This window comes from Anguilla anguilla, chromosome 2 (assembly GCF_013347855.1).
Source record: "Anguilla anguilla isolate fAngAng1 chromosome 2, fAngAng1.pri, whole genome shotgun sequence".
Classification (NCBI taxonomy): domain Eukaryota; kingdom Metazoa; phylum Chordata; class Actinopteri; order Anguilliformes; family Anguillidae; genus Anguilla; species Anguilla anguilla.
In genome coordinates, this window is record NC_049202.1 from 5,146,119 (window position 1) to 5,166,764 (window position 20,646).

General features: G+C 51.2%; 1 protein-coding gene across 2 annotated transcripts in view; it reads right to left on the bottom strand.

The window, feature by feature from the left end:
- spred2a (sprouty related EVH1 domain containing 2a) overlaps positions 1 to 20,646 on the bottom strand; it is a 37,479-nt gene that overhangs the window by 7,185 nt on the left and 9,648 nt on the right. Inside the window, exons 1-4 of one of the 2 annotated variants that reach the window (XM_035400499.1) lie at positions 19,330 to 19,527; positions 6,777 to 6,954; positions 6,157 to 6,325; positions 4,041 to 4,105 (exon numbers count right to left, since the gene is read on the bottom strand). In XM_035400499.1, the coding sequence (XP_035256390.1) occupies positions 4,041 to 4,105; positions 6,157 to 6,325; positions 6,777 to 6,954; positions 19,330 to 19,346 (429 nt within the window). In that variant the 5' untranslated portion in view covers positions 19,347 to 19,527. Of the gene's footprint in view, positions 1 to 4,040; positions 4,106 to 6,156; positions 6,326 to 6,776; positions 6,955 to 19,329; positions 19,528 to 20,646 lie in introns of those variants that run through there. The other variant, XM_035400492.1, reaches the window with a different exon arrangement.

Here is a 20,646-nt window from a genome sequence, read left to right on the forward strand (position 1 = left end):
ACATTCTACACTGTGTAATACAACACACTGAGGCTGTGCTGTACTGTACTGAACAAACGGAAGTGTTCTGAGGAGCAGTGCTCTCTGCTGCAGCCTCTCTGCTGAGCCCTGGACTCAGACTCCAGTGCAGATGTACCAGAATGACTCACAGACAGCTCTCTCTCTATCGCTCTTTTCTCTCTCATTCTCTCCTTTTTCTTCCTCCCTCTGCTCTGTGAAATTAGGCCTATTTAAATATGTGATGTAAGAGCCCCACGCACAGTACGGTCATGCCTGAGGACCAGGAGGAACATGCTCTCTGTGTCTGAGGACCAGGAGGAACATGCTCTGTGTGTCTGAGGACCAGGAGGAACATGCTCTGTGTGTGCCTGAGGACCAGGAGGAACATGCTCTCTGTGTCTGAGGACCAGGAGGAACATGCTCTGTGTGTCTGAGGACCAGGAGGAACATGCTCTGTGTGTGTCTGAGGACCAGGAGGAACATGCTCTGTGTGTCTGAGGACCAGGAGGAACATGCTCTGTGTGTGTCTGAGGACCAGGAGGAACATGCTCTGTGTGTCTGAGGACCAGGAGGAACATGCTCTGTGTGTGTCTGAGGACCAGGAGGAACATGCTCTGTGTGTCTGAGGACCAGGAGGAACATGCTCTGTGTGTGTCTGAGGACCAGGAGGAACATGCTCTGTATGTGTCTGAGGACCAGGAGGAACATGCTCTGTATGTGTCTGAGGACCAGGAGGAACATGCTCTGTGTGTGTCTGAGGACCAGGAGGAACATGCTCTCTGTGTCTGAGGACCAGGAGGAACATGCTCTCTGTGTCTGAGGACCAGGAGGAACATGCTCTGTGTGTCTGAGGACCAGGAGGAACATGCTCTGTGTGTCTGAGGACCAGGAGGAACATGCTCTGTGTGTCTGAGGACCAGGAGGAACATGCTCTCTGTGTCTGAGGACCAGGAGGAACATGCTCTGTGTGTCTGAGGACCAGGAGGAACATGCTCTGTGTGTGTCTGAGGACCAGGAGGAACATGCTCTGTATGTGTCTGAGGACCAGGAGGAACATGCTCTGTGTGTGTCTGAGGACCAGGAGGAACATGCTCTGTGTGCCTGAGGACCAGGAGGAACATGCTCTGTGTGTGTCTGAGGACCAGGAGGAACATGCTCTGTGTGTGTCTGAGGACCAGGAGGAACATGCTCTGTATGTGTCTGAGGACCAGGAGGAACATGCTCTGTGTGTCTGAGGACCAGGAGGAACATGCTGTGTGTGTATCTGAGAACCAGGAGGAACATGCTCTGTGTGTCTGAGGACCAGGAGGAACATGCTCTGTGTGTCTGAGGACCAGGAGGAACATGCTCTCTGTGTCTGAGGACCAGGAGGAACATGCTCTGTGTGCCTGAGGACCAGGAGGAACATGCTCTGTGTGTGTCTGAGGACCAGGAGGAACATGCTCTATGTGTCTGAGGACCAGGAGGAACATGCTCTGTGTGTCTGAGGACCAGGAGGAACATGCTCTGTGTGTCTTGTATGAGGGCCAGGCTCTTGCACTTCTCCACGATGAATAAAAGGAATGTCTCTAATCCCAATTAAAAAAAAAAACTGAAACCAAATCCATTTCAGTAACGAAGAGGAAACATTCACTTTCGTTCACATTTTCAGTGCTACAAATGAAAGTTACTTCATTGGGCTTTACGGTTGAAACCCCCCCCCCCTCCCCCCCCTCGCCTCCCTCCCCCGACGCACACGAGGACAGGGCCCGGGTGCTCTACGGCAGTGGGGGTGAGAGGCGAGCGTGCGCTGGGGTTAAGTACAGGGAGACCTGTGTGGAATAATTTGGGAGGAATGCACCCCCCCCCCCCCGCCCCGGGCGGCGCAGTTCCCCTCTCCGGTCTCCCCGAGCCGTAAATCCAGTCCAGCGTTCGGGGGCTGTCTGCGGCCGCCCGGCTCACACCGCCCGCCTCTGGAAAGGTCACTACAGCCAGCAGCCTGGTGCACGAGAGTCTGAGAGGAGGGTAGCCCTGCCTGCTGCCCCTCTGCCTCTGTGTGTGTGTGTGTGTGTGTGTGTGTGTATGAGAGAGAGAGAGAGTGTGTGCATGTGTGTGCCATTGCCCATCAAATATCCCTTTGGCCTGCTGGTGAGAATATAGACCATTTACAGTTGATGTCATCTTTTTTTACAGAGGTCACCATCTTGGGCAGGGCTAATACCAGCCTCTCAAGTGTGTCTGTACACCGCAAAACCCGCCTACCGCAGAAAACCGACCTGCAAAAACTATCACAAACAAATAAACAAACAGTCCTGAGCACCAGTGGCACATTCACTAAGACCTACTCTTACTCCACCACTCTGCCAGGCCAACCCCCACAGCCACACACACACACACACACACACACACACTCCCACGCCTGTGTGTTAGGGGACCAACCCCCTGCCCCTCCCACCACCACCACCATTCCCCCAAGCTCCGGGCTCTCCAGACAGGCCCCCCGTCCCCTCCCCCGTCCCCCGCAGCCATAAATCACAGTGGCAGTTAGCGAGGAAGCTACCGCTAATGATAGTTTTACTGGGGAGGGCAGGAAGCGACCTTCGACCCCTCCTGCTGCTGCTCATCTCCTGTGAGTGTGACAAAAGGACGGAAGCAGACCAAAGACCCGAGTCTGGAGGAGTCTGGTCAAAACACTACAGGAAACCTGCCCCCCCCCAAGGACCCCGACGCCCGCCCCCCCCCGGACCCGATCCTGCCATTATCACGCCTGCCATCGCCACCGAACAAAGGGCCATCTCTTCCACAGCCACCACGAAAACAAAAATAACACCGGGCTCCAGCCCTCCTCACACTCTTCACACGCACTTCAAAAATACAGGGGGGCGGGGGGGGGGGGGGGGGGGATGTGACGCAAAAACATAAATGAACAGAAATAGGAGACGGAGGATTCCCGTAAGGAAACATGCGAGACGGCGAGGTGAAGGCCTTTGTTTAGCGATGCATCCGGAGCCCGGGTTTGGATTTTTCGACAGACGCACAGTTTATGACGGCTGTCATTTATCTTTTGATGCGTGCGTGAGGGTGGGGCCATGGAATGGTCCGTGAGCTCGAGTGGATTTTTAGGATAAGAGGGAGGAAACTGAGCGATGGTGTGACAGGAATCCAACCCGTGCCAGGCGTGTACCAATGAGACTCCTGGGTGGTAACACAGCCCATGATGCAACAAGCTCCGCCTACTATAACGGAAAGGGATTTCATTAAAAAATATATATATATATATTGTTTTTTTTTTTGTTTTTTGTTTCATGACAGTAAATCCCCTGAATGTAGATACCATCTCAATCCCTGGCAGAAATGGAGCTATATATTGCAATCAAAAAGAAACCTTTCATAACAGTGCATTTAAAAAATTACACACACACACGCACAGAGCAATATCTTAAAGCAGCAGCAGTTTGCGTATTTGCCAACATACAGTGCAGTGATGCAACGCGCTTCCTCCCAGCACATTCCCAGGATGCTCTGCTGCCGTATGGGCTCTCTGTCTGAGGGAGGCCGGCGTTTATGGCAGGGCCCTGTTTACACAGACGTCCACTTCGCATACTGACAGTTACGACCAGACTCCACAGCGTAAAACTCTGAAGCAAAGGTTTTTCAGAGAGCCGGGTTTTCAAACTTCTCTGAACCTCCACCCAGGCTCATCCAGAGGACCCGCCTCATTAGTTAAAAAAGTGTTATATTAAAAAAAAAAAAAAAAAGAGTTTTATATTTTGAGATATTATATATAGACATTGCATATCAAGTCTAGCCAGGGACCCCCCCCCCCCTGCAGTACCTTCAAGGACCCCCCTGCTGAAACCCCAGGCCTTGGACTCATAAAACTACTGCAATCCAAACTTTCAGCAGGTGTGACAAAGCATCTGAAGTGGTGATTCATTACCGCGTGATAAAAAGGACAAGTCACAGGAAGAACCCACAGCCAGGGCCATTAGGGCTGGTTACGGGATGGAGGAAATGCTGCAGTAACCAGTGCTGGCGGAGGAGAAGATGGCGGTACTTACGGTGAAGACATCGTCATCTCCCAGTTCGGCCTCGTTCTGGATTGTGGAAGAGGAAGTCGTGGATCCTAGAAAACAGACGACAGAATTAACGAAAAATAAAACCGTCCAAAACAGTTCACCCTTACTACCAAAAAAAAAGTATTTCACCAACACTTTGCTGAAGAATTCCGCCACAATTACAGCTTTGCTCTGACAGGTAGAGGTAAGAAGCCAATCAGGGGGGAGAGATTAGAACATGTGACCTAAGGGTGAAGGGGCAGCCTTGGGCACAGTCTGGGTGCCAGGGCCCAGGGGGGCGGAGCCAGGTTTTCTAGGGCAATATCACATGACGCTTGACTGCCATGTCTGAACATTTAAAGGACATGTGGCCTCCACATTTAGCACCAGATTCACACACATGCATGCCATCTACAGACACCTGACCTCAGCGGTCCAATCAAAACCCCTCTAACATTCAATGCCACTCCTTAACACTGAGGACAAACTTAACTTTAACTTTTCATAATCCTTGCCTAAAACCTTGTCTATGCGCTTTTGTAAGTCACCCTGGATAGGAGAGTCTTGCTAAACGTCCAAGTTTAAAGGCGAACGTTATGCTAACATAACATAAATGCTAACAGATCAGGAGGCTGTTGTTCTAGTGGCTTAGCCTCCCTGACAGTGGTTCGCAGGCCTTTACAGTAGAACATAAGGACCTTCAGGGCAAAACCATTCACTATGAGCTGGGGGGGGTGGACAGCCTGCGATAGACGCGTTTAAATTCTCGTAAACATTCTTTCATCTGAAGATGTAAACTCCTCGCCACCGAAGACAAAGCCTTCAGAGGAGAGCTGGGGGAGCAGAGAGGGAGGGAGGGGTCTGCTGGTATATTTATTCTTCTATTTATTTCTTTGAGGCCCTTGTGTTTCCACTTAGGGGTGGGGTGGGGGGGGCGGGGCGTCTCGATCCCACGGAGGTTCAGTTTGGTGCGTAGGCCCAAATGAGGAACAGAACCACAATTTTGGGGGGGCGGGAGTCTGGCCGCTGAACCACCAAAATCAGGGCAGAAGAGAAAGAGGCGGTAAAGGAATTAAAGGTTCTAATGTTTCCCTGGAGACGGAACACGTACCGACACTTAGGGGATTACGTGCCGGAAGGAATCAAAAACAGATTTCAGAGATAAAAATAAAATAAATAAAACAAAAGCTGGCCAAGGCCTTTCCCCTCTCAGTTGAGATGGTTGAGGCCGCATGCGTGGGAATATGTGAATTTAGATAAAGCCTAAAATATTCTTTGCACTACGGCAGGATGAAGGCTAACCAGAGAGTTCAAATATTCTTATCGCTAAAGTTGGAAAATGTTGTTCCTCCAAGAATCAATTGCACCTCCGAGAATTAAATAATGATGATGATGATGATGATGCTCAATATGAGGGGTATGCTATTCTTGGCGCTAAAGGAGGAAGGCTAACATGATGTGTAAAATATTTGCACTAACGTTGGATATGTGCTATGTGTGCTAAAGCTGGATAAGGACCAACACAAAGGGCTGCGTGCTATTAGCACCAATGTTGTAAAAAAACGCTAACAGGAAGTGATGCGTTCTAACTGGTAACAGGAACAGATATGACCTAAGTGCTAACAGTAAGTGATATGTTCTAATTGCTGAAATTGGAGAAGGAATAACATCAGGGATGAAATTTCCACTTTGTCACCTTCATTTAAGATCTGGACTGAACAAAAACCAGAAATGTTTGAAGGTTTCTGAAAAATGACAACGTCAATTTCAAAAATATATTGAATATTTAACCAGAACCACGTCCAACTTCTGAGAAATCAGAAAAAAGTATTATGATATCCTATTGCGAGGGACGGTGTTCAGCACACAGCAAGTCAGGGGTCTGTACTGGACAAGCTTTCCCAAATGGCCAGCATCACCTGACCAACAGCGTTCGCTGTGTCCAAATTTATTTTGTAACAGTCCCAGATGCACTTTAAAAGCAGTCAGAACACGGATGCATTTCCACACAACGCCGCCAATCTCCCAACCCGCCAACTTCCCAACCGCAACCCTAACCAACCACACCCTCCCCCCCCCCACCCACCCCAGCGTCCCCCACCCCCCCTCCCAGGCTCACCTTCCGTCAGGTCCTCGATGGCTTTCCTCACGCCCCGGTCGAAGGCACGGGCGTCGGCCGGACTCTGGAAGGTCAAGCCGCACTTCTTGTTGTCCACCCTCCAGTGGTGGAAGGTGGGCGTGGCCTTGGTGTAGATCAGGTCCTTCTTCAGGAAACACTCCAGAATCACCTGGAGGAGGCGGGAGACGCGGGTCACGTCGCGCGTTTACGGCGATTTAAAAAAGAAAAAGCGTCTTTTTCAAAAATAAAAAAAAGACAACTTCCGGTGCTTTCTTCTCATCATTATTATGTTCTGGTGTCCATTTACTCAGCTGGTGGAGCAAGTAAAGAACTACTAGGTGCTAAAAACCATCAGAGGTATTACACATGGGGGTCTCAAACATGCCACTTTCATATATGGAGCAGGTAATATTAGGCAGGGCAACTAAAAACATTTTACCTCTGAAAATCAATAGAAATGTCCCAATTATATTGATTGTGCTTGCATTGCATTTTTTTTTCTAACCTTAAAATTTCAGTAGGTCGTGAGTTCGATGCCTCTCTGCGAGTGTGTGTCTGAGCTAGCTGCGAGTTGGAGACCCCTCCTGTACAGTTAGTTTCCAGGCTGCCGATTGGCTCACCTGTTTGTCTTTGAGCCGCTCGCCGTGGATGAGGAAGTCGCTGCGGCCAATCAGCTCGCTGGGCAGCACCTTGCACACGCCCACCCGGCTCAGGCCCCCGCCCTCCTGCGCCAGCCAACCGCCGCTCGAGTCATCACGGGTCATCACCACCGCTTTAACGCGCACAATGTAGCTGTCACTGAGAGAGAGAGGAAGAGAGAGAGAGAGAGGGATTATTATTCATCTAATAATTATTACTTCATGTGTTTGTTAGGTGTTCTTTTGTTAATAACCGATGACATCACACTACTTTTTGTACATTGTAATGTGTTCCGTAAAGCTTTGGAAACAGGTACACTGATATACGATCTACCAATAAAGCATTTTGAATTGAACTGAGAGGGAGGGAGGGAGAGAGAGAGGAAAGGAGAGTGGGAGAGAGGGAGAGAAGGAGGGAGGGAGAGTAGGAGACAGAGAGGGGAGGGAGAAAGAGAGGGGGAGAGAGAGTGGGTGAGAGAGAGGGACAGGGGGAGAGAGAGCAAGGCGGAAGAGAGAGAGAGGGAGGGAGGGAGGGAGGGAGGGAGAGGGAGGGAGTGAGAGAGAGAGGGAGAGGGAGGGAGTGAGAGAGAGAGAGAGAGGGAGGGAGGGAGGGAGTGAGAGAGAGAGAGAGAGAGGGGGAGGGAGTGAGAGAGAGAGAAGGTGACTCAGCATTCCTTAAAACAAGCCCCTTGTTGATTGATATTGGCCTCACGCCGCGCAGCCTGGCTGTAAGAGGCAGAGAGCCGCTGGAACCCGGAGCCCTTTTCTGGGCCCAGCGTACGCTTCTCAACAGGAAGTGGCCCCTGAACGACGACTTCCAGCGGAGGGGGTGGAAGTTTGGTGATGCACAGTGAGTCACCGTGCCCCCCCCCCCCACACACACACACACACACAGAGGGGGTTTGGAAAAGGCCCTCTCGTCCACCCCCTAAACACGGAGTCTCCCAAACCGCAGCCTCTGAGGGGGGGGGTCACAGACACCAGGAGCAGGGAGACGCGTACACGAGTCATCGCCCCCGCACGGAGGAGGCGCACGGAGGAGGCGCTCGGCGGGAAACCCCCGACGGCCAGCCGCCACCGCGCCTCCTGGAATCTTCTTCCCCTTTTGCTTCCCGTAACGACGACGCATTCCGTCATGTTTTCTCAGATCAATAAAGTCGACCTTCTTCAACTTCCAATGAAAGCAAGAACCACAATTAGCTCTATTAAAAAAAAAATGAATATTAAGATGAATAGAATTCACCGTGCCATTAATATTCTTTCACTCCAAACTTAGTTTGTGTCCCTGCAGGAGACGATGATAAAAATGAAAGGCCCTCGTCCTTTACTAAGGGCATCATCACACACCGGCTCTCAAGCCAAACGGTGGTTTTCCTACTGCATGTGCTTCGCTTGGCTTCACCAGCTGTTTTGACTTCTCCTCTGCAGCGGCCAGAGCAGGAAGCCGGCCATATAAGGTAACCTGATTTTGGTGCTAAATAATTAACTCAGCAGGGGAGAGAAGAGAGAGGTGCTGCCTCCGGATGGAACGCGCGGCTAAATCGATCCTTTCGCCCGTCGCTAGGGAGCCCCTGCCCTCCCCCCCCCCCCGCCCGCCCGCCCGCCCCGCCCAGTCCCTCGCCCTTCTGGGTCACAGGGAGGTGTCCAGCGGAGGCAGAATGCTGCGGAAACTCCTGGTTGAACCAGGACACAGGTGGGCAAGCCCTACCCCTGGACTTATAGAAACAGCTGAAACAACATGCAGGGGGGCGTGGCTCTGTCAGAGTCCTGATTCCATTCTCTTGCTGCCATAGCAACCCTGACTCTACGGTGAGGAAAGATGTTGCCGTAGCAACCCTGACTCTATGCAGAAAAAAGATGCCACTGTTACAACCCAGGCTTTACGGTGAGGAAAGATGCCGCCATAGCAACCATGGCTCGTGTGATGAGGGAAGATGACGCCGTAGCAACCCTGGCGCTACGGTGAGGGAAGATGCTGCCATAGCAACCATGACTCCATGGTGAAGGAAGATGCCACCTTAGCAACGCTGTGCTTCATGGTGAGGAAAGGTGCTGCCATAGCAACCCTGGCTCTATGGTGAGGCAAAGTGCTGCCATAGCAACCCTGGCTCTATAGAGGCAGAAAGATGTGCCGAGCATGCTAGGGGACAAACAGACTTGGCTCCTCCCACACTGGCTTCCTGGGCAGGCAGTGAGACCAATCAAAACGATCAATCCAGCTCTATGGCAAAGTGTAATTAATACACAGGAGTACTACATCCACAGAGGTCCAGTCTTGCCCCGGTAATTATAGGCTTCTAGAAAAGTCTGCTCTGGTGGAACAGTGAGAAGGAGAACGATGTGTGATCCCTGGTCTCAGGGGTTTAGGGGGTCATGAACATTCTGGAAAATTAAATGCCTAAGGCCCAAAAAAAACTTTGAGCATCCGCACTCAGTACATGCATCAGACCTGTATAAAATACACACATTACATACTTTAACTCGTAAGATGGTGGGAACATTTGAAAAGCACAATTTGAAATGTACTGGTATCGAAAAAGAGATAAAATATTTTAAATAATTGTCTGACTCAGGTCCTGAAAGAACAGAGATTTTCTGTCGATGGACAATCGCTTTGGCCCTCAGATCGCAAAGCAACACAATTCTCACGAAAAATTCCTACGCAGCCAGTGGAACTGCATGTGGTACTGGTCTGAGTCTTTTTCCCTTTGATGTCTTTCTCTCTCTTAAAAAAAAAAAAAAGAAGAAAAAAACGTGAGTCACTTCATCCATCTGTGACACGAAAACGCACCAAACCGTTCTTTAAAGATTTGTTCTGAGAAACCTCACCCCCTCACCTTCTGCCGTCTGCACACGCGCCCGGCAGGACGAGGACAGCTCACCGCTAACGCACGCGCGCTCGTCACCCGCGCGTTCACGCCGCGCACGCGATCTCCGCGACGTTTGCGCATGTGAAAGGACGCTGGGGCGAGCGGACCGAGGAATCGCTCGAGTTCTCCGACACGTTGAACGGAAGGGAGAGAGAAGATGGCTGAGGAGGTGGGGGGGGCTAGGGGGGTCGGGGTGAGAGGTGAAACGAGGTCGTGCTAGACTCAAGCTAACGTGGAGAGGAGTATACCGGAACTCAACAGCAAGGATAGAGGGAGCAGTCAATGCATGGAACAGCTTTTCCAGGTCACGTGGTAGAGCGGAGATTGTCAAATCCGGCCCTGGTTTTCTTTTTTTCCCAGGTAATTAACACAACAATTACTGCTGCTGATTGGCCGGACTGCCTTCACACCTGACTCCCAGGTAAAGGGAGGGTGGAAAGCCAGAAGTTCTCATTGCTGGTCACCGTCGGAACTGCGGGTTAACAACAAGCCTATCAATGGGCCTGTCAATCACATTATGTATTCTGTCACTCTTATGACATCACAAACAGAAAGAATCCTTATTGGGCTAACCTCAAAAAAAAAAAAAAAAAAAAAAAAAAACAAGACTAGGGTGAAGAATTCTGAGCCAGCACCACATTTCATAAATAGGAAAAGAACAGACTGATATTAGGACTCTGAGGACTTGCATAGAAAGGCTGCTGGAATGTTCTGAGCCAACATGCCCCAGAGGACAATAGCATGGCAGTCTTATCCAGGGTGACTTTGCAGCTTGTATTTTTTGATATATGCAATAGACTGGATATCTACTGAAGGTCAAAAACCAGTGCCCCACCCGAGAATCAAACCTGCAACCTCTAACTTACTTGGGCCATTTCCCCAAAAACGATCCACTGCTGCCACCAAATTGAAAAGAAACCCATAGTGGTACGAGGTGGCTTGTTGAAATGAACAGACAGACATCCATTTTCCCCACATCAGTACCGTAACTTCAACAGACAAAGCAGTGATGTGTACGTGTAGCCTAGATATGACAAACAAGAAAAATAAAACCACTTTTGATAATTTGGGGACACAGATTACTGGTAACACATTATGGCAAACAGGATACGTGTCTCTCTCACGATCTGTGCTGCGTTGATTTGAGGGCCAAGTTTGAAATGAATTCTGTCCAAAATCCCAACAATCAACACGTTGCAAATCACACATCGAGACAAGGGAAGGGTCTTGCTTAAGCCTCTTTAACAGAAGACGTCAAAAGACAATTCAGTAGTGTGTGTGTACACAAGTGTGTGTGCCTGTGTGTGTGTGTGAGAGAGAGCGAGAGTGTGAGTGCGTGTGTGTGCGTGAGAGTGTGCTTGTGAATGTGTGGGTATGTGTGAGAGTGTGTGTGTGAGACAGAGTCTGTGTGTGTCTGTCTGCGTGTGTGTGAGTGTGTGAGAGTATGTGTGTGTGTGCACGCATGCGTGTGTGTGTGTGTGCGCATATGCGTGCACGCATGTGTGCGCGCGCATGTGCGTGTGTGTGTGCACGCATGTGTGTGCTTGCGCGTGTGTGTGTGTGTGTGTGTGTGCGCCCACTGAATTGTGAAGCTGTGGGAGTTGCAGAAATGACCCAGAGCCACAGGAGAGGAAGTGTTGCAGCAGAACTGATGATTCATCTTCTGGAGCAGAACTGATCATCACAGCATCCAGTAACCATGAGCACCGTCTACCTCACACCAAACACACTCAAACTTCACCTCAACACCATCTACCGAACACCGAACACACTCAAACTTCACCCCCACACTCTCTACCTCACACCAAACACACTCAAACTTCACCCCCACGCTCTCTACCTCACACCAAACACACTCAAACTTCACCCCCACGCTCTCTACCTCACACCAAACATACTCAAACTTCACCTCAACACGATCTACCTCACACCAAACACACTCAAACTTCACCCCACACTCTCTGCCTCACACCAAATACACACTCAAACTTCCCCTCTACACAGTCTACCTCACACCAAATACGCACTCGAACTTCACCCCCACACTCTCTACCTCACACCAAATACACACTTAAACTTCACCTACACACTCTCTGCCTCACACCAAACACACACTCAAACTTCACCCCCACACTGTCTACCTCACACTAAATACACACTCAAACTTCACCTGCACACTGTCTACCTCACATTAAATACAAAAGAATATCACCTGTATTCCATCTACCTTGCACTAAATGCAAACTCAACCTTTCTCCACCACACACAGGCTACCTCACACTAACATTTTACCAGCGCACGGATGTCAAACTGTGGCACAGAGCACTGTCTATTACGGAGGAGACTCACCTGCGTAATCGACTGCCTTAATTGATCAATTAAACTCTGACGAGCAGCACAAAATGGCACGCCCTGCAGCTACACCTGGGCTAAAGCAAATGCCACTGGGCTTATCTCACACCGTGATTCACTAAGCATGCTTCACCTGCGTGCACTCTCCCAGTCCACACACACCTGCTAACCCGCTCCCTCAGTTTCCCTGCTTGAACTACGAAACCACACATCTTTGACCTGCACACAGCATCAAAATCAAACAGTGACACAACATTATGTTATCCTGTGAACATCAATAACTTCGAACAATAACATGCTCACACGGCATTTAGTACCTGCAAATAGCTGACCGCACCTTACTGTACTTACTCACACAAGTGTAGATACAGCACGCTCAGTACCTACACACACAATGGCCATATTATTACACGCACGCACACACACGCAAGCACGCACGCACGCACACGTGCGCACACACACACAAGCACGCACGCACACACATGTGCGTGCACAAACGCACACACACGCAAGCATGCACGCACGCACACACATGCACTGACGCGCGCACACACACACACACACACAGCTCGGTACAGCGCTGACCCAAACACCTGCACTCCCAGACCAGACGCCCCCGCTCTCAGAAGAGAGAGCCATTTCATCAGAGGGATTCTGAGGTTAGAGGTCCACTTCCTCTTTTCCGTACGTACAGCGCATTTCGCACACGCGCGTGTGTGTGTGTGCGTGTGTGTGTGTGTGTTGCATGCGCTGGTATGCACGGAGCGTACGCGTCAAAGGCCAACACAGAATTTTGAAATTAAAACTTTTTATGCAGCCCCCACAAGCACACGGGATCCGGCCATCTGGCTTGCTGAAGAAAATTTTTTTTTTAAATAAAAAGTCTCTCAGAGCGGTAGTTCTATGCTCCTGGCACAGTTCAGACTTGCACACACACACACACACACACACACACACACTCACACTAAGTGAGTAACAGAATGCACGAAGGCGTCTGAAGCTCCGACTCCCGCTGTCCCAGGTGGGATGGGGGGGTGGGGGGGGGCGGAGGGTTCCTCAGAGCTGGCCTCTCTGCAGCCTGTCCAACGCTCGTCCCCCGGACGTCCCGCCAGGACACCGCGCTGCCTCCGCCGCCGGCTTAGCCGCGAAACCGGCCGGAAAAAACAGACCGGGCTGTGGACGATTACTAACAGGCGAGGCGCTGCTATAAACTCATCGATACACGCTCCCGCGGCCGCGACCGTGCGACAGAATCGCGGCGTGGATTGAAACGGCGTTGCCGCATGATTGACTACGACGGCTGCATGTCCGGGGAAAACTCAAGAAACGCTTCCTGAACCTCAATCAGGATGAGAACGCCAAACCGGACGGGCTGTTTTTGCGTTAACACTGATTCCAGGTTCCCCCCCAACTGCTCACCGTGGACATTCTGGACTGAAGAAGTTTAACTAAGAGGAAAACTTTGTTGGAGGTGGGGGGAAAGTGTCCAGTAGCCTAGCACCTCTGGTAAAAAATTCCCACTTGGTTCCAGTCTGGTTTTAAACTGGTCCAGCTGGTTTAGAGACGGTCAAGCTGGCACCAAGATGGCTGTGATAGAAACCGTGCTGGCACGACCACATCCAGCTGGTGGGCCGGCTTGGGGCAGACAACAGACCATCACCAAACTCCAGATGGCGTCCAGCTGGAGCAGAGATTCCATCTCTGGCAGGTAGCTGGAATTTCCACAAGGGCCACCAGACAATTTGGGGTTCAACGTTACTTGGCAACCACTGTTCCAGAGGCTGGTGAAAACCGGGGCGATAACCAGCGCCCTCTCTTTCGTTCTTTGTCCCGAAAGGGGAACCGCTGCAGCTGGTCTTGAGCAAAAATGCATCGCCATCTTCTGCAAATGCATTAAAAAAAATAAAGAACTGGACGAATCGTAGGCTACTCGTACTCATTTATGGCAACTTTGTTTACCATCTGAGGGCTGGAGACCGTTTGGCCCGTGTGGGGGAAGCAGAAGCACAGGATGTAGGCTAACGAATTAAATGTTGTTGGTCTTGTAGCTAAAAAAGGGATGTCCTTCCTTTAACCCATTCAACCGCAAGTTCAGAAATGTGTGATTAGAGTGTTCTTAACTGAACATTCTAATTCAGACAGTCATGACTGGTGACTGAAAGCAGTGGAGTTCTAGAACACCGACTTAGAATGTTAAGAAAACATTAAAAAAAAAAAAAAACTCTTCAAAGGGGTCAATATTCTCAGTTTACTTCAGAAGACGGAAGGAGAGGTGAGGACAGGAGAGGGGACAGAGAGCAGCCCTGGAAAAAAAACTAGAAATAAAAAAACAGAGAATATGACTACCAGCGCCCAGCATAGGCACTGAAAGCCAGTGTTCAGGACAGCACAGGAGAGTTCGGCGAACTGGAATTTCTAACTTCTAGGGGCTGCGGGTTTGATTCCCAGGTGGGGCACTGCCATGGAACACTTGAGCAAGGCACTTAACCTGAATCGCTTCGGCAAATGTCCAGCTGTTATAAATGGATTGCATGTATATATACATTTTAAAAAAGTAAACTGTGTGAGTCACTCTGAGAGAGGGCATATACATGCTAAATGCACAAACGTAACATGAAGTGTGTTTTGGGGCTTATAGTATTGGTTTAATCCAGGCAATTGGAAACAGAAGACTGGATTCCGAGCAGCGTGTGGGAAAGAAACCCAGAGCCTGGATGATGTCAGCTTGGATTGGCCACAGAGGAAAAAAAAACCACAGGATTGGAGGGTGGTGGTGGGTGGGGGTTTGGGGGGGGGGGATTGGAAATTAACGCTCAGATATATCTCGCCACCGAAGTTTAGTCTGTTCGATGGAGATCACAGGGGGAGCGGGGTAGCGACACACAAACACCCCGCCGCGGCGCTCAGGGGAGTCCCGGTTAAAAACGGGGGCGTGTAAAACCCGCCCGCTCCTTTCTTTAGCAGCTATGACCTCAGGCTATAAACCCTAAAAGACGGCGTGGGCTCTGCCGCGGGCCGGTTACAAAATAAACCAGAAATCTTCCCTCCAATCCCTCCGGTTATTTTTCGGGAGGGACTGTAAAGGGTGGACGGGGGCCCGCGTGTGGCCCGGTTGGGGGAAAAGGCTCTCGAGGTGAGAGTAGGCCGCAGGTCGAGGCCTACAGCGTGGATCCGGCCAATCACAGTCCGGCGCGAGTCGCTAAAACGGCCGTGACTGACGGCCTGTGGCGATGGGACACAGCTGGGGGGGGGGGGGGGTCGTCCTGCTTGGGATCAGAATACATGAGGACGAGAGCTCATCGTTTTGCAGCATTTTTATATGCGAACGTATCTATCGCTGCTTCGAGCCCGAACTTGAACACCCCAAAGGTCTCCGTCGGTGCTGATTGGCCTCACTCGTTGAGCTCATAAACCACCAGGCTGTTGCTGACACAAGTCTGCCCAACTTCCCATGATGCTCTCTGATGCTAATTAAAACCAGCGGGTCAATTACGTCCTCCAATGAAAAATCATCAGGTTGGGTCTCTAGTCTAACTGAATCAATAAACCAGTAATGTAACATTGGCTAAGACTCAGCTAGAGCCAATCGGATTGCAGGAAAGAAATGTAACAATCCCTCCCGGACAGTTCAGTTCAGAGCATCTGGGGTTGAGACTAGGTTATGGTGGACTAGGGTACGATTCGTCAGCCAAGCTTCCTTACGTTACCAACTACACAAGGGCCCTTTTAGCTACTCTCACAGGTTACCAGTTGTCATCAGTGAGATGAACCTCCCCTCTTTGATCAGTGCTAGCTCTCCTGTAGTAAGCTGTGGAGCTTGTAGTAAGTAAAAACTGTCGCTGGCTTATGGGTTAATGTACTGGAAGGGTTCAGCTGTACTGCTCCAAGTGGGGGGGGGGGGGGGGGGGGGTGGGGGGGTGAAAGAGGCACAGTGGGGATGTGAGAGAATATTGCTACTACCACTTCCAAATATAGGACAAGGGGGAGGGGTGTGTGATAAATTCATGGAGGCAAAAAGAGCTTTTAAAACTGAAGTGTGTTATACGCTGACGGAGCCTGCTGACGTGGTTTCTCTCCTCAGAGCTACACCACTATCCCCGGTGACGTGGGATCCCAGGATGGGATCGCCCATTTGGGCCTGGCACAGGGCTTAAGACGCTGGTGCTAGGTTTGATCCCGGAGCCATGCTCGAGGTCGGGAGATCAGAAATAACTGAGCTTTTTCAATCCGGTGTCCTTTTCAACTTCCTCTAAAAAAAAATACAATAAATAAATAAAAAAAAAAAAGAAAAGAAAGAAAAACAACCTCACGCCGGCTATAGAAATTGTAAAAGCAATGACGTGAAAATCGCCCAAATTAAACTTTTACCGCTAGGCTATTTCCAGAGGGTTTCCAGAACGGACGTCGGACATCAAAAGACAGGCAGCGCTCACCGTTCCACAATGGAAACAACAGATGTCTGGCAGAACAGGAACGAGCAACGATCTCCTCAGTCATCGCGTGCGTGAGCAAGACAGGGAATCGTGCTTTGAAAACATGCGGATATAATACAGCAATGTATGAACAAAAGAAATGGTTTATATATATATAAAAATAATCATAAAAACCTGCAACAATATTAGGCTAAAACTGGCAACTGGCAATACCGGTAAAGAAATGTTAGCGAGATGCAGTGGTGTCTAGTAGTGTGCTACTGCTTCAAAAGTCAGGCCAGACTTCACTGCCAAACGTGCTAAAGATCTCCAGAACACTGGAACACCTTCCATTTTTGCACAAAATGGTGGGCCAAAGTCTTTCTTTGAATTAAAATAAAACAAAAGAATCCAACTACCTCAACCAAAGTGGCAATGGCAGAAATGGTTTTTGACATTCTCTAAATGACCAAACATTGAGGGGTTTTAAGGCCAGTTATGCCAACACTGATACCAGAACATGCATTCTTCTTTCCCGTACTTAAAATATGACACAAAGCAACCATGATTCTACAAACTAAACATAAACATTGAGGTGCCTGAGTGTAAAAATCCATCATTTACCTCATAACAAGGGTTCATGTTTTCAGCCTGTTGCTAGCTAACGCTAACCGCTAACAGGTTGCCAACAGGTCTCCACATGGGGACAATACTTAGCCGCACAGCTACAAACAGTGACACTGTCACAAAATGAGCGATAGCTCAGTTTAGAATAACAGAAAAATCAAGGAGTAGCTTTGAATTCACCTTCCCCCCGAACAGCCGACAGTCTCTGGAACACGGGTGGGCGTCACCATGACAACCGCTCCACACCACCACTTCATTCCACGTCTGTCTTCAGAAATGTGAACTCCTCTTCATGTTACGCGTTTATTGGGAACGCACGCGCCGTGACTGATATAATATGGACATATGGACTATGAAATACAGTAAACCGCCAAATCAGTGATTAGACAAATATACATTTACCAGACAAGCAGTTTTAGTTTTAGGCCTAATTCCTTCCTTCTCTTGCTTAGAAGACTAGCATCCATTAGCTAGTGTTATTAAGAGTGCTGTACATCAGAGACCACTGCTCATGACCAAACTGACTTCAGTTACTTCTAACTGATTTCTAATTATTTCTCACTAGCAGTTACTTCAATACTGCAACAACCAAATCAAATGTAACTGATATTTTTCCTATTCATATTATTACTGCCATATATTTTTTGGGAAAATCAGGCTAGAACAACCGCTACAACCCATCACAGGGTAAGTTAGACCTAAATGAAGTAACAGCATTTCCCTTCACAGTTTGACTCAACTGTGGCATCAGTTGTACGATATTTCCTCTAATTCTCAAAAAAGTAAGCGAATCGCGTAAACAAGTACCCAGGGTAGAATCACGCGCGCGAGCTAGCGCCAGCGTCAGCGTGGGCTAATGAGCCTTAATGTGTCAGACTCCATGCGCTATAGTAGAGGTGCAAATTGTTTTTCAAGCATAATTTCCATTGTTAATTGGGGGGGGGGGGACAACAATAAAACAAAAAAAAACAAGCAATCGAGACCGCGATACGCGGTCGATCGCCGTGGCGACCGCAGAAGCAGCGCCGCGTCGCGGTTGGGCTGAGGGCGCTGACATCACGAGCAGCCAGATTTCAGAGCGGCTGCTCGTCCAGTCAGTCGGTCCTCCTTGCGTAACTGCGCGAGTTTGGGGTTCTGATGAGACCCTCAGAGCTGGCCAGTAAGGGGCTCACTCGCCACTCGCCACTCGCCCCCCTGTCCTGTGACACTCCCTAACAGGACAGCTAAGAGACACGGCAGAGGAGACCCCATCTCTTTATGTTTCCCTCCTTCCCCCTGTCACTCACTCATGCAAGCACACACCGCGCTTACGCATGCCCACAAACACACACACACGGCACACGCACGCACCCACGTACACAGCACACACACACACACACACACACGCACGCACGCACGCACGCACCCACGTACACAGCACACGCACACACACACACCTACAGCAAACATGCACGCACACACCCACCCACCTACACACACACAAACATCTACACACACACACACACACACACGTAGACGGAAGGGATACAGGTGCACAGGCAAACAGGCACACACACGCATGTTACACACGCAGCCATACACGCAGGCACACACACAGACGCGTGTGTATTGGTACACGCAGGCACACACACAGACCCGTGTGTATTGGTACACGCAGGCACACAAAATGGCTTTCTCGTCGGGTAATCACCATGACGCACCGGTGAAGTTACCCTGCCTACTCGGGGATGAATCGGAGCTCATTCCCCATCGCTGTGGAAACCGGCCCGCTCCGAGCAGGAAGCGGCCGTCGTTACCGTCGGACCAGAGAGCCGAGCGGCGCTCACACAGATCGGGAGCGCGCGTCCCGTCCGGTATGACCTTCACCTTCACACAGGTGGAGCACCAGCTACGCCCTCAAAGCATTTACAAATCTGAGGAGCCCCAGTCGCCCACCGCGCCCCACCCGAAACCGCAGCTCTGATCCCCCCCCTCCCCCACCCCCACCCCCACCCCATCCCCTGTCCCCCGTCCCCATCCCGTTCACCAGCGCGCCCGCAACCTTGTAATCCGACGCCGCCCGGACTCGGGCTGGCGGCGTCTCCACAGAAACGCGCGCGAGACCACGGCGACCACGACGGCGACCTGACGGAGGGACGGAGCGAAGGCGCCGCGCGATCAGCGGAGAGGTGGAGCGGGTGAGAGAGGAAGAGAGAGAGAGAGAGAGAGAGAGAGAGACGGGCTTCTGCAAACGCGACGCTGGAGGCGGAGGTGGGGGGAGAGAGAGAGGCTTACCTTCTGGAGTCAGACATCTCTCTCTCTACGTCCCCCCGGGGGTCGCGGTTAGAAAACGGCGGTTTTGGGCGGTGCGCGGCGGGGGCCGGGGCGACGCGGAGCCGGCTCGGACGCGACCGTCGCCGTGGCGGCACACGCGCTGGCGCTCTCCGGCTGTTTGCTCAGGAGCGCTTCCCCACGCATGATCCTGTCTCCTCCACACACACACACACACACACACACAGCGCTGCGCGGAGTGAGTCATCACCCAGCAGCCATTCCGCGCTCGCCACCGGCCTGGAGCCCCGATACGCTCGCCTGCTCTGCGCGCGCGCGTGTGTGTGTGAGAGAGAGAGTGTGCATGTGTGTGTGTGTGAGAGAGTGTGTGTGGGTGTCAGTGTTAGTGTGTGAGAGAGAGAGTGTGCGTGTTTGTGTGTGTGTGTGTGTGTGTGAGAGAGAGACTGTGCATGTGTGTCTGCGTGTGCATGTGTGTAGGTGTGTGCATGTCTGTCTGTGTGTAGGTGTGTGTGGGTGTGTGTGTGCATGTGTGTGTATGTGTGTGCGTATGTCTGTATGTGCGTGTGGCATGTATGAATGTGTGTGTCTGTATTTGTGCATGTGTGAGTGCACGCGCGCACACACACACACACACACACGCACTCTCACACACACACACACACACACACACACGCACTCTCACACACACACACACTGGCGGTTTCAGAGTTTGAGACGGGCCCACGCAGAGGATGACCGGAAGAGAGCGGACGCTGACGCGCCGGTCTGCGCTCCTCCAGCGCATCCTCCACCTGGGACGTCCCGGGAACTCCCGCCCCCGCCCCGTCCAGCTGCAGGAGTTTCCGAGCCCCGTGTCCCCTTCCTGAGCTGCACAATGACCCTCTTTGTAAAAACAGACAAACAAACACCCGCTGCTCTCTAATGGAACTTCCAGAGCAGAGCGGCTGCGTCAGGGGAACTTAGCGGCCTGTCGCTACGCGGCGACCGCGACGGGAGGCTTCTCCTCGGCGACCGCGGGCGTCACGGCAACGCAGGTTCTTAAGGGATTCAAGCGGGGACTCTCCACGCCGCTGCGACCCTAACTCCGCGCCTAAGGCCTGGACGGCCAAACCTCTGCACGGCTCTGCCACGCTGTCGCAGGGGAACGTCGAAAATACCCCGGCCAGGCCAGCGCGGCGGCGGCACGCCCCCCCCCCCCCGCCCCGTCAGCGCTCGAGAGGAGGGGCCGCGGTCACGCACACGAGTTCCGCTTCCTCAAAATGTCACGGCGTGACAGCGCGGCGGAGCGGGGGGGGGGGGGCGTGTAGACGGTTATGTCAC